We start from the raw sequence: 14,659 nt of genomic DNA on the forward strand, positions 1-14,659 counted from the left end.
AAAAACAAGCAGTCATTCCAGGAGATTATATTGTTGTCCATCCCATCTCTTTTCTTCTTCTTCTTCTCCTCCAGGGCCAGGCAGCGTGCACATTTTGACAGATGAGAAGAATTTTTCAGAGCAGCTGAGTGATTTCCGTGGGTGGATTATCCATTTATTGACCTGTTGGATAAAAGAGGTAAGTTTATAAATAATCATTTGGACTGTTATTATCTGCTTTATATTAGATTGCAATGGAAAATATGATGTATTTGGATTTTTCTACAATGCATATGAGGTTTTTGGGGTTTTGTTTTGTTTGTTTGTGGTGCACAACGAGGGTGTGCCTCCCTTGCAGCAGTGTCCGCCACGCAAAAAGCCTCGTTATTGTCGCAGGTTAGCGTATGAATGCAAACAAAGTGAGGCAACAACAAGTCGTGACGCTTATATAATGCAGATGTGGGCTTGGGTGGTGAGTGGGGGGGCATGTGTGGCTCGCGGACGTCCGCCGTGCATCACCATCCACAGGTTGAATGGGGCAGGCGAGGCGTCACGGGTGAGATGTTGCATTATAATTGGTGCATGACGTGATGCATGTGCTGCTTCGTTTCCGGTCTTTTTTTTTGTCTTTTGTTATCTTTGTTGCTTATCGTAATGATCGAATGAGAGCCACGCCCCTCCCTCGCTTAATGAGTGGACCTCCTTTGTGAGTCCTCGGATCATTTAGGCGCATGAGACAATTGCCCTCCTGATAAAAGCACATATAGGATGTGGTTGCCATGGTAATGCAACACTGGTGACGTCAGCCTGTATATAGGGAGTCCCAGATTTTGTTGATGTAAACATGGGGAACCCTAGCTGTGATGTCATGACATTTTGCATGATGTGGATTCCGGAAACAATCTGGAAACAATCTCTTGTATTCCATATGCTGATAGAGATGCAGTTCCGTGACGTCAGAGGGTGTGGTCTCGTGCAAAACCTGCGTCCAAACCCTTGCTATAGAGATACATGGACTATTGTGCATTGCATGATTTTAAAAGCCAAGTATATCACATGGAAGTACAACTCGTAGTACATGTAGTACAGTCCTCCCTTGTTGATCGCGGTTAATTGGTTCCATACCCGACCATGATAAGATATGCCTTAAGATATGCCTTTATTCGTCCCTCAGTGGGGAAATTTGATAAGTGACTTTCCGCAAATAAATACGTTTTTTAACATTAGTAGAGCCCTCTAGACATGAAATAACACCCCTATCCATAGTCACATTTACACTTGTATGACCCAACATAGTACACATAAAAAGAGAAAATAAGACATAATATTAATATATAAAAGCCACATGCGGTCCACCAAGCGTTTGAATCTGGCCCGCCAGTTGCTTTCTAAGTATTTCAACTTTTAACATACAAACTAGCAACAAGACTTGCAAGTCAGAGCTCTTATTTAGTAAAAAAAAACAACAACAAAACTGTAAAATTAAATTACATATTTTGATGTGGTATGATGTTTAAAGTGCTCCTGAAAAAAGGGGACATGAGAACAAAATAAAAATTAATTAAATAAATATGAATTAGGGGCGGCACGGCGGTCGAGTGGTTAGCGCGCAGACCTCATAGCTAGGAGACCAGGGTTCAATTCCACCCTCGGCCATCTCTGTGTGGAGTTTGCATGTTCTCCCCGTGCATGCGTGGGTTTTCTCCGGGTACTTCGGTTTCCTCCCACATTCCAAAAACATGCTAGGTTAATTGGCCACTCAAAATTATGAATGTGAGTGTGAATGGTTGTTGGACTGTAGTCTATATGTGCCCTGTGATTGGCTGGGGTGTACCCCGCCTCTTGCCCGAAGACAGCTGGGATAGGCTCCAGCACCCCCGTGACCCTTGTGCGGAAAAAGCGGTAGAAAATGAATGAATGAATGAATGAATGAATATAAATACAAAAAAATAAAATTATACAAATAATTCAAGGAAAATTATAAGCATAAAATAGTGTGTGTGTTAAATATATGTTCTGACCCCCCCGACAATTTTCCGGGGGGGGGGGGGCCTCAATGCGGCCAATGAGTCAAAATATTTTCCCACCCCTGCTTTATGGCCTTCAAAAGGTCACTGCTGCTATACTCCGACAAACTCCCGCAACTTGATTGGACCTCTAGCTGGTGGGCCAACTTTGACAACCAAAATGAACCACCTGTTATTCTATTTTGTCAGAAGTCTAGACAAGCCTCGGAAAGTGGAGGACAATAGACTTATGTGCATGCGTTCTTTCTTCTTCTATATTTTGAGCTATGACGTGGTTCCGACCGCGTGTCTGTTCACAGCGCCACACGTAGGTGTGCCTTGTGTATTACATCCTTTTCACTCTGGATGTAGCTAGTATTCCAGCACAATCTGGCACAGGCTGTCTCAGACTGCAAATGCACCACGCCAATAGACTGAATTTAAAGGTGTAATAATATCTAACAAAGGCTGCACAGCGGTCAAGTGGTTAGTGTGTAGGCCACACAGCTAGGAGACCGGAGTTCGATGCCATCCTCGGCCATCTGTGTGGAGTTAGCATGTTCTCCCGCGTGGGTACTTCGGTTTCCTCCCACATTCCAAAAACATGCTAGGTTAATTGGCAACTCCAAATTGTCCATAGGTATGAATGTGAGTGTGAATGGTTGTTTGTCTATATGTGCCGTGTAATTGGCTGGCCACCAGCCCAGAGTGTACCCTGCCTCTCGCCCCAAGACAGCAAGGATAAGCGGTAGAAAATGAATGAATGAATAATATGTAACAGTACAAAAACCCTATGACCGTGTAGGAAAATTGTGAAATCATACATACATAAACTGGGGTGTTCGAAACCCGGGGTTCGACTCCTGCATTCACGTTTGCACTTGCTGCACAGCTGTGACACCATGCTCATTTTGTCTTTTGTTTCTTGGTAACCCAGAGTCAGTTTTTACTGATCCCACGAGTCTAAACGACAAGCTACAAGTGCAATTAGAAGGACTGACAGACTGGAACCATATTGTAATAGTATAATCACATCAGGACATAATTCATGACCGCACCGGTGCTCTCAAGGTCTCAAATGGAGCCTTGTTGTCCCCCAGAGCAGACATCACCTGCTCACATCTCGTCATCTGTCCATCCTCATCCCCTGAAACTCCCATTACGAGGCCGCCATCAACCCCGCCTGCCATTTTCTAGACACGTCTATCCAGCAGCAGCAGGGAAGCCCCTCACTGTGGAAATTGCTGCGGCTCCACAGCGAGCCTCGCACAAAGATGGATGAGGCGGACACTTGTTCGGGGACGTGCATAATTTTATCTGAGAAGCACACACACACACACAGACACGGATTCACCCCGGAAAAAAAAAAAATACAGAGCAGCAATACAAACATGCTCGGATATATTTATGACCTTGAGGAGCTTCACCCACAAGTACAACAGTTTATTGACATATTCAATCATGCACTTCAGAGGGAAATGATAAACATTACCTCCTTAAAAGACACAATATTAGGTACACTGTTAGAAACGGCCTGAGCAATATGTTTATTGCAGCGAATGTTGTCCAAAACAGGGTAAAAGTACAAACAAGACAAGAAAGCAGAAAAAAATGACCAAAAACACAACAGAAGCTAAGCTATGTAACAAAATATAAAAACATTGCAGCAAAAGTGTCTTCTTCTTCTTTATTTTTGGCTTTTTCCCTTCAGGGTTCGCCATAGCAAATCAATTTCCTCCATCTAAACCTGTCACGCATCTGTCTCTCTCACAAAAACTACCCTTGTGTTCCTTTGATGTACTCGTTCCTGATCCTATCCATCCTGGTCACTCCCAATGAGAACCTGAGCATCCTTATCTCTGCTTCCTCCTGTTCTGCTTCCTGTCTTTTTCTCAGTGGCACTGTCGCTACACCAAAATAACATGGCTGGTCTCACCACAGTTTTGTATCCTTTTCCTTTCATTTTAGCTGAAACTCTTTTATCACACATGACCTTTGACACCAAAGGTCAAGCAGGAAAAATTAGCTGAGGTTACAAACAAAGTACTCACAATGATCAGGCTTAAAAGCCATAAGCAGGGTTACAGACACGATATACACGAACCCGAGCTGAGCGGAAGGAATGAAGCATGTGGGCGCTTGAAGGACAATCTGGCAACAAACTGTTCTCGGCAGCCATGCTTGAAAAGGTCATTGGCAAATTGGCAGCAGGTGTGCACAGGAGAACCCCGCCTACTCCTGGATAAGATCCCTTTACATTCATCACAACTCATTACTTATGGACCATTTGCTTCATTTTGTGGTTTGTAGCGTTTCTCATTTTCAAATGAAAGTCCAATATGCTTTCTGAAGTCGATACCTTTAATTGTGTTATTGAAAAAGTATCCAACGAAGAACTAGAACGTGGGCAGGAAGGCTAGTGCTGCTGATTGATGCAGTAACAGAATTAAAGACAGACAAATAGCCTGCTGGCTTGATGGACATAAATGGACTCAGACAGATGGAACGTTAAAGCACATGAGACATATTTATTGAATCATACTGCGTGACCTCAACCTCGTCAATATGACACAATGAAGCAGCATTATTATTATTATAGAACATCAATAATCTGGCCTTCTTCCAATCAAGGTTGCTTCTACTTGGAAACAGTGAGTCTCCCTTCTGAGAAAGCCAACCAAAAATGATTTCCCATTTGGAAGAGTAATTTAAAAATATACGTAAATAAATTATAAATTAAAATTAGAAGTAAATATACAACAGGAACTAAAGTAATTTAGTGGAAGAATGTCATTCCATTCATTCATTTTTTTACCGCTTATCCCAGCTGTTTTTTTTTAGATTAGATTAGATTAGATTCAACTTTTTTGTTATTGCTCATGTCACTTGTACAGGGCAACAAAATGCAGTTAGCATCCAACCAGAAGTGCAATTTCATAAGTACCTTAGTAGTAAGTAAATGTAGAAAAAAATGGACAGATCTATGTAAAAAACTATAACAGGCTATGACTATAATACAGTGAGGATATGTACAGGGATATAAATGACTATAATATGGCTATTGTAGATTATACAGATTATAAACAGTATGGATGTGACAATATATAATAACTGTAATATGTACAGTATTGCAATGAAGTGACTAGAGTATGGCTATTTCAGATTATATAAATTACAAACAGTATGATCTATGAATGCAACAAGATATTACAGTAATATGTACAATAGTGCAATATGTACAATAGTGCAATGAAGTAGTGCAATGAAGTGATGGGGGGGGGCATAGATCAGCGGGGGGATGAGGCGGGGTACACCATGGACTGGTGGCCAGCCAATCACAGGGCACATATAGACAAACAACCATTCACACTCACATTCATACCTATGGACAATGTGGAGTTGCCAATTACCCTGGCATATTTTTGGAATGTGGGAGGAAACCGGAGTACCCGGAGAAAACGGGGAGAACATGCAAACTCCACACAGAGATGGCCGAGGGTGGAATTGAACCCGGATCTCCGAGCTGTGAGCTCTACATGCTAACCACTCGTCCGCCGTGCAGCTCTAAAGTCATATCAGATGTTCCAAATAAATGGGTACAGTATGTGTGACATGACTGATGCATGTGCACGGAACCTACATTACTGAAATAGGCCAAGGTCATGTGACGTCCGTGGGGAACGTGCAAGGATTCATGTCTGCCAGAAAAAGAAACATCTTTGTTGGCTCCTAATGTGAGATTTAAAAAAAAAGTGTCCTCAGGCCTTTCTAACTTTGGAAAGCAAACAGCAGAAGACACGTCCCATGGTGAGGATCTTTGGCTGGCAGTAGACTCTTAAAAACAGTAGAGCACGCCTGTCTTTTGGAGCCGTGGTTCTCAGCTGCTTTGGCTGCGTGATCCACCAGCACCCCATTTGTGATGTGCTCCTTTCCAGCAGATATCTGCAGCTGTGTGTAGGCTGGATGGTACTTTAAGTTCCCACCCGATGTCCTTCCCCTCCCCTCATAAAGGTGGCGGTGTCGCAAGCCAATAGCACAGACAAGACCGCGAGGTGCATTCATGGACATTTGGTCATTACATTATTATGAGTTTTCTTGCCCAGGCAAAGACCCATGACCCACTTTGGGGTCATGAGCCACCAGTTAAGAATCCCTGATATAGAGCACCTAGCTTTGACAGGTGTTTTTACAGTTTATTCTAAAGAAAAGCAGCATGGTGCACCTGTCTTATAGGGGATCTTTGACAAGCATTTTTGCAGCGGATTTTTTAAACTTGCCCTATACAACGCCCTGTACAAAGTCAGCTGGTATAGGCTCCAGCATACCCGTGACCCTAGTGTGGACAAGCGCTATTGTAAACACTTTTTCAAAAAGAGCAGAGTGCTCATCTCACATAGAGGATCTTAGACTTCCATATTTGCAGTAGATCGTTAAAACACCTGTCCTAATACCTGTCCTAAAATAGTGCTCCTGTCATTTAGAGGATCTTTGACTAGCATTTTTACAGTTGGTCCTTGGAAACAGCAGAGTGCTCCTGTCTTATAGAGGACCTTTGATGAGAAATTCTGCAGTTGGTTCTTGGAACAACAGAGTGCTCCTGTCATATAGAGGATCTTTGATTCAAATTTCTGCAGTAGAATCTTAAAAACAGCAGAGTGCTCCTGTCATTTAGATGATCCTTGATTAGAATTTCTGCAGTTGGTCCTTGGAAATAACAGAGTGCTCCTGTCATAGAGAGGATCTTTGATTAGAATTTCTGCAATTGGTCCTTGGAAACAACAGAGTGCTCCTGTCATATAAAGGATCTTTGATTCAAATTTCTGCAGTAGAATCTTAAAAACAGCAGAGTGCTCCTGTCATATAGATGATCCTTGATTAGAATTTCTGCAATTGGTCCTTGGAAACAACAGAGTGCTCCTGTCATATAAAGGATCTTTGATTCAAATTTCTGCAGTAGAATCTTAAAAAGAGTAGGGTGCTCATGTTGTATAGAGGATCTTTGACTGGTATTTTTCCAGTAGATTCTTAAAAACAGTAGAGTGCTCCTGTCATGTAGAGGATCTTTAATTAGAATTTCTGCAGTAGAATCTTAAAAAGAGCAGGGTGCTCCTGTTGTATAAAGAATCGCCGACTAGTATTTTTGGTGTAGATTCTTAAAAAGAGCAGGGTGTTCTTGTTGTATAAAGGATCTTTGACTAGTATTTTTGGCATAGATTCTTAAAAACAGCACAGCACACCCGGCATATAGAGGATCTTTGACGAACATTTTTTCAGTTGGTCCTTGGAAACAGCAGAGTGCTCCTGTCACTTTGAGGATCTTTGATTTGAATCTCTGCAGTGTAATCTTAAAAAGAGCAGGGAGCTCCTGTTGTATAAAGGCTCTTTGACTACTATTTTTTGCAGTAGATTCTCAAAGAGCGCCCTTGTGTTATAGAGGATCTTTGACTTGTGTTACAACATGCGTGCATCAAAATACTAAATTATTGATTGATTGTTGATTCCATTGTTCGACCTTGGCGGAGGTCAGAACCCGATGCTAAGCGCCAACACCCAGATGGATGCAAATCCAATTATTGTCTTCATGCTGCCCGCTGCTGAGCTTCATCTATAACACATTACAAGCTAATCAATAACACCACTCAAAGACTAAGAGGAGCACTCTGGTTTTATACCACCGACTCTTCCCATCTCTCCCACGTGACAATGTGATATGGTGTAGATGATATTGTCTCCTATTTGCGGAACATTCCTTGACTTATTCCAGCTACTGAGTCCCTCTCAGCACAACACTGGCATGTTTGTTGAGTAAGATTTAGAGTATATCTTATATTATGATAATTGTGTGTATTTACACTGCTTGGTGAGGCGTTCAATGACCCGCTCCATCCTCAACGGGGAAACAAAATGTTGTTTTGGATGTAACAGGTGTACCTAATGCAGTGGCTTGTGCTACCTTTTCTTGCATTTTGTCCCTCACACTCTTTTTTTATTTGCCCTATATCAACAGTTGCCATGGAAACTATTTCTCTCCTCCTCTCCTCGCTGCTGGTGTGTGTGGCTGGTAAGTGTGCTCCTCCACTCACACGCAGGAACACTGTCACTCCAACACTGCCACACGGTTCCAGGCATGCATGGATTGCTGAGCGTCCACACGAGGGCGCTGTTGATGCTTCAGAGAGAGCAACAGCATTAACTCCTTTTTGGTTGTGTTTCTCACACTGACAGAGTGTGTGAAGTCTGCGTCACACAACGATGACACCCCACAAATAGACGATGCCTGATGCTTGTGGTGTTGTTGACTCATCAGCTGACACGCTGATGCTGTTTTTGTGTTCTCCCCCCCCCCCCGGACTCATGTGGGTGACTATCAGCTGTGGCAGACGTGGATGTTCAGGGTGAGTGCACTCAACACGAGAACACACTTATTAATTGAATTTACATTATGTTCTATGGGAAAATTAGCTTTGGTTAGCATCCGTTTTGGTTTGAGTCAGACTTTTTGGAATGGATTAATGGCGCTAACCGGGGCACCACTGTTCAGTATGTATGTATGTTCCATTCCATTCCATTCTCCGGGTCACGGGGGCAGCAGTCTCAGTTGGCAAGCCCAGACTTCCCGGTCCTCGCCACCTCCTCCAGCTCCACCAGGAGGACACCAAGGCGTTCCCAGGCCAGCCGTGAGACATAATCCCTCCAAGGTCTTCCCCGGGGCCTTCTACCCACTGGGCATGCCCGGAACACCTCACCAGGGAGGCATCCGGACTAAATGCCCGAGACACTTCAACAGACTCCTCTTCATGTGAAGGAGAAGCGGCTCTACCCTGAGTTCCTCCCAGATGACTGAGCCACTCATAACTGCACAACCGCGTTTGAATTGTTGATTGTTGATGCCGCACAGACCGCCCGGCACCCTGCAGCTTGAATCATCTTCTTACCAGTGCAGATAATGTGTGACTAATTATATGCTGTGATATGTTTTTATAGATGAAAAGGAAAAGGAGGACAACCCCTTTGTCTATGGTAAGCCTCGTGTTTTACTGCTACTGATAGCTTCTATTAACAGAAGCTGTTGCCGTGTTAATAAAACAACTGTTGTCTCTGGTTCTATGTAGACTACGAGAGCCTGAGGATTTGTGGACTGGCATTAGCTGTGGTGCTGTTCACACTGGGAATCCTGCTCATCCTTAGTAAGCAAACTGTGACCGTGATCTCACACATTGGACATAACATTATTATCTTCGCAAAGGCTATGTTTCATACACTTCTTGCCTTGGATAGCGTTTATTATATCCGATATTATCCAACATTTTTTTACCGATACATACAGCTATATAGGCAGTGGCTCACATGATGTTTCTTTTAAGCTGATGCCACAAATAGACACAGAATAAATACGATATAGAAAAAGTACCCACAAAGTAGTAAAAAAAGGCATGACCAATAATGAATGAAAATTATATGTTCTATTTAATTTTATATTCATAATAATACATTCAAAATAATAAATATTATATATTATTATGTATATAATATATATGATAATTAAATAATATATGTAAAATAAAATGTATATGGAACAAATAAAAAATATAAAACTACAATAAAAATAAATAAAAATAATACATTTCAATAAAAATGTGAATTTGCATATAAGCATTCAATTAAATAATATTGGTAACTGTACAATTTGGAAAGTTGCACACGTCTATGTTCAGCATGAACAAACCTTATTAGATTAAAAGTACAGCAGTCCCTCGTTAACTCAGTTAATCTGTTTCAGACCCGATCGTGATATTTGATAGTTGATAGATGTAGTTACAGCATAGAAAACATAAATATGGCCTTCTAAATAGTTTTTTTAAACATTATTAGAGCCCTCTACACATAAAATAACACCCCTATAGTTAACTTTACTCTTGTATTACACAATATAGTAGTAATTTCCCTTTTCTGTGCATTGTTTAACCATTATTAACCAAGCGACAGCGATATTGTTAGTGTCGCAGCTGTTGTTGTTGACAGAACTAGTATAAGTATGTATATCAATGGTAATGGTATGTCATATTTCATTTGAACATGCATCAGATTACAATTGAGTGCATCATATAATCAGTTCACAGTTCCACATGCCCAAAAGGAGTAGGAAGAAGCAAAGCTTATTAAATCCTACCCCTCCATTTGGTACTTTTACAATCAGTAACTGTTACATTTGTTCACTTCCTGCTTTCCTAATATAATTTAAGTTATTTTTTTTTGCATTTTTTTGGTCATGTACCAAAGTACGAGGTGATATGACCATACAATGACATAATGGGTACCATAGTAAGTGTCAGTATTGTGATATATGTATATAGCACATCATGACTGATGACTGAATCAATGTGCAGATAAAAGAAATTTGGGTAGTGTTTTACCGTAAATCATCAAGTGCCAATATCTGGTACTACAGTACGGCGATCTCTACTACTATGTACTACTATGTACTACATAATAATTGAATGAATCAGTGTGTTATTCTTCAAGGTCGACGGTGCCGCTGCAGCATCAACCAGAAGCCAAGGTATGCTGACCCCGCCGACCCCAAAAGCGTGTTGTTATGTTGTTTGACACATCTGGTTACCATGGCGACTTATGCGTCCTCTTTTTCTCTTCAGGGCCCCTGGAGATGAGGAGGCGCAGGAGGAAAATCTCATCGTCTCAAAGGGTAAGGTGAACTTTTCGCTTCCCCTGTCAGCTCCTCTCACCTCTGCCTCACCCCTTCTGAACACACATCCATAATGCAGCTTCACTCTGGGATATGAAACATGGATTTTATGGTCTTTGTAGCTGCGGCGGCTGCCAAAGAGACTCCAGCGGAAAACTGAGGCAGCTCCTCCATCATCAGCTCAAACTGCCTTCTGAGAGGACACATTTGACGTGAATCCACTGCTATTATACTATAAGTGATGATAAATGAGGTATGACCAGATGTGATACAATATGTACATAAATCATACACGCTTTAGCCCAGTCGTGCTTCGTTGTGACGTAGCAGTCCTCAGTGCTCCCTTGTCTCTACTCGTGCCTTCATGTAGACGTTCTTCACTTTTGACTGTACTGTACTGTACTGTATTGTGTCTCGGCTATTATATAATAGCACCTTTGACACAATTTGATGGTCTATGGCGCTAGACAATGTGTCAGTGTGGTGTGGTCCTGTTTGTTTTGTATTCCCGACTACTGCTTTTAGACTTCAGAAGTTTTAGGTAGCACTTTTCAATAAGGGTACCCATATGAATGTTCGCCCTGTGTAAATCCTGCCAACGATCCATCAGTCGGTCACAGACTTTGATAGAAGTTGGATCATTTTATTTTTTTTCAACAAATAAGCTAACCCAGCATGATGTTGCTGTAAAAATGTGACATACGGCAGTTGTCACGTACAGGTGCTCCTCGGTTTACGTCATTCCGAGTTTGGTCGTCTCGTGATTACGTATGTAACACCGTCAATTCATGAAAAACCTCATATTGGTGACGCACAGCCACGCCACTCTCAACATTGGACGGACGTGGCTACCGTCGGACGCAACTTTGCCAAAACAACATCGGCAAACTCAAATGTCCTCCCTGCACAGTCAGGACACATGTCACGTTCAAAGACGTTCAGAAATGACAAAACTCTTTATAATCTGCTCCTACGAAAGTGTCAGTGTAGTGCTCTTATTATTACTGTTTAATTTATTTCTTGTATTTAGTGTTTTATTGCTGCATTTTCAAAAATACTTTGCGTTAATCAATAAATCATGCAGTTTCATGGTCATTATTAGTTTTTTAAACCATATTTTTCGAGCATAATAATGGTTAAATGAACCAAATTACAAATACAAGGCATTCAGAAGACACATTCAAAGACATTGTGATGATATCTTATGTTGCACATTGGACACTGGGTGTCAATAATGTTACTGTAATGTACGGTGAGACACACAAGCACCAGACTTGATGGCCGGAGCAACATTATCTCACGATAATCCTGAATAAAATCACAAGTGACTATTGTGGTTGTAACCCATGGGAACACATTTATAGCAACAAACACAAGTCTTTATGTCTTAAATACCTTATTTTCTTTTATTATGCCTACTTTATTGGGTAATACAAGTGTAAAGGTGACTATAGGGGTGTTTTTTCATGTCTAGAGGGCACTAATTATATTAATAAAGATATTTAGATTTTTTTTAAATGCTCTAACTATGAAAATATTTCATTTATAAATAAGAAATCCTACTTTGCGGAAATTCACTCATCACAGTCATGTCTAGAACCAATTAACTCTACATCGGAGTCTAGGAACGGCACTGGTACATCACCCCATGACCACCTGTATATGTAAGTAGATCAGGTGCCAAATAGCCAGCAGCAAATAAAAAATGGGTTCTTGCTTCAGATCAGGTGTTTTTTTAGTTTTGCATAGTCCTTTGTGGGAAAGTCATAAGGTTACCCTTGTTGTAAAGCGGTACAAGAGTGTTTTCCTATGTTGTCAAATGTCACCATATATATATATATATATATATATATATATACACACAAACACACACACATATATATATAGTATATATGTATATCTATATATAGTATATTAAAGAAGAAACAACAATAAGGTTTGAATGTATGGAAGCGTGCATGTACATGTACATGTCAACGTGTGTCAACGTGTCGTATGAGACAATCGAATCTGCTAATATCCACTGCAGTATTTTGAGATCAGCTGTCTCACTGCCATTGCGCCCTCCATTGGGAATGACGAGTCCACCTGGAGACACTCTTATCAAAGAGACCTCTTTTGTTGTGTTGACTTGGCAGTCACATACGAAAAAACATCGCCAGTGCGACCGTCAACAATTTCTGTTTTTGAAGACGACAAGCACTTTTGTCCAGCCGCCGCATGACGCCTCGTTGTGTCGCAACATGTCGTGCTTTTGACATTTAAGAGAAATAAATCTGTCTGAAGACTCACAGCCGTGCCTTCTTCTGGTCATTTCGGGGGCAATACTAGACCTCAATTGGCTTTCAGTGTCACTGCTTTCCCATTGGCTGCTGGCAGGTACTATTTCCAGTCATTTGGGGTTGCTCATTGCTTGATTCAGAAATTACCAGAAATGGACATCCTGGTAAGCCTCGAGCTTACAGCATATAAGGGGTACACTTCACACTTACAGGGTCCCTGATATGATTTATCAACATTGCTGAAATATGTTATATATTGTTTGTAATTGTGTTGTACATTGTTTATTTTTCAAAGCCAACGGTAAATTTGCAAAAATTACCAGTACATTTTATGCTAGGTTTTGCTGTTCAGTCTCATTTCTGGAAGTGACGTCATCGGGGTGACACCTCTCAGAGTAAACAAACACTTCATTCATTCATTTTCTACCGCTATTCCTCACGAGGGTCGCGGGGGTGCTGGAGCCTATCCCAGCTGTCTTCAGGCGAGAGGCGGGGTACACCCTGGACTGGTCGCCAGCCAATCACAGGGCACATATAGACAAACAACCATTCACACTCACATTCATACCTATGGACAATTTGGAGTCACCAATTAACCTAGCATGTTTTTGGAATGTGGGAGGAAACCGGAGTACCCGGAGAAAACCCACGCATGCACGGGGAGAACATGCAAACTCCACACAGAGATGGCCGAGGGTGGAATTGAATCCTGGTCTCCTAGCTGTGAGGTCTGCACGCTAACCACTCGACCGCCGTGCAGCCCCTAAACAAACACTTCTCACAGAGAATCCTGAACTTGGTTCAGTGTATGTTTTTTTAAATCAAAATGTTGTGTTGCTGCTGGATGTTCATCATACATCTGAGTACTATTGTATGCTTGTTTTCTGGTTTCACTTTACAATAAGGTACACAAAAATACAGTAGCTACTGAGGAACTACTGGGTAGTGGTTAGTGTTTGGGTTAGGTAGGTTCGTTCCTCATTCACTATGTAAGTTTATGTACCTTATTGTACAGTGTTATCTGTTTTCTTTTCCAAAAGAGGAAGGTTTCAGACGAAAATGTACAAAGCAAGTGCAGAGATGTAGAGTGATTATTTCACTGATGACTTCTATGAAGGAACATTTACAAGAAGCATTTGGCTTGAAAGTAGGTACAAAGGCATTTTGAAAAAGGATGCTTTATAAGGAAAAAAAGAATGATATCAATGTTACCACAGAAGAGAGTAAGTCATGTCTTGTTTACATATTGTTTTCCATGATAGCGACAAGGCCGTATAGCATTATACATGTTATATTAACATCTTTTCACGGCGATATATATGTTTATACATGGCTGTGGCTGCTACTACTAATAATACATGCTGTAGTTGTTGGCAGTCTGTTATGACCTTGATCACTTCCTGATTCCAAAGGTTGACGAGACTTCTCTTTATTGGCATCAGAGTTCAAGCTTTATGACTACATCATCAATATATAACTGGACCGCCAGAGGCCCAAATGTGCCTGTAGGCGGGGAAAATAGTTTTTGAGTTTAGAGGGTGGTCCTGTGGACACACATACATGGTGCAACACACACCTGAACGGAAGGTTTAACGCAGACGTGTGCAGCTTAGGTGAGTTACTGTTTGTTTTTTCAGGTTTGCATGTATTAGAGATGAATGTTATACGTTTGTGTGTGCTATTGAGGC

General features: G+C 41.4%; 1 protein-coding gene across 1 annotated transcript; it reads left to right on the top strand.

The window, feature by feature from the left end:
* The first annotated feature begins 16 nt into the window (after nucleotides 1-16).
* On the top strand, nucleotides 17-12,980 carry fxyd6 (FXYD domain containing ion transport regulator 6). Its single transcript, XM_058080881.2, has 8 exons — nucleotides 17-178; nucleotides 7,993-8,046; nucleotides 8,357-8,380; nucleotides 8,970-9,005; nucleotides 9,098-9,172; nucleotides 10,509-10,545; nucleotides 10,640-10,689; nucleotides 10,812-12,980. Exons 2-8 carry the CDS (start codon nucleotides 7,998-8,000, stop codon nucleotides 10,847-10,849), a joined length of 309 nt encoding a protein of 102 aa, XP_057936864.1. The 5' UTR covers nucleotides 17-178; nucleotides 7,993-7,997; the 3' UTR covers nucleotides 10,850-12,980.
* Nucleotides 12,981-14,659: the final 1,679 nt, after the last annotated feature.

This window comes from Doryrhamphus excisus, linkage group LG8 (genome assembly GCF_037039965.1).
Source record: "Doryrhamphus excisus strain RoL-2023G ecotype Guam linkage group LG8, RoL_Dexc_Guam_v1.1, whole genome shotgun sequence".
Taxonomy (NCBI): domain Eukaryota; kingdom Metazoa; phylum Chordata; class Actinopteri; order Syngnathiformes; family Syngnathidae; genus Doryrhamphus; species Doryrhamphus excisus.

Excerpts from the sequence above, each read along its gene's own strand:
- fxyd6 (XM_058080881.2), top strand. The coding sequence starts at position 7,998 with ATGGAAACTATTTCTCTCCTCCTCTCCTCGCTGCTGGTGTGTGTGGCT. Across the intron at positions 8,047-8,356 it reads GCTGCTGGTGTGTGTGGCTG|CTGTGGCAGACGTGGATGTT; the intron begins GTAAGTGTGCTC and ends GGTGACTATCAG. Across the intron at positions 8,381-8,969 it reads GGCAGACGTGGATGTTCAGG|ATGAAAAGGAAAAGGAGGAC; the intron begins GTGAGTGCACTC and ends ATGTTTTTATAG.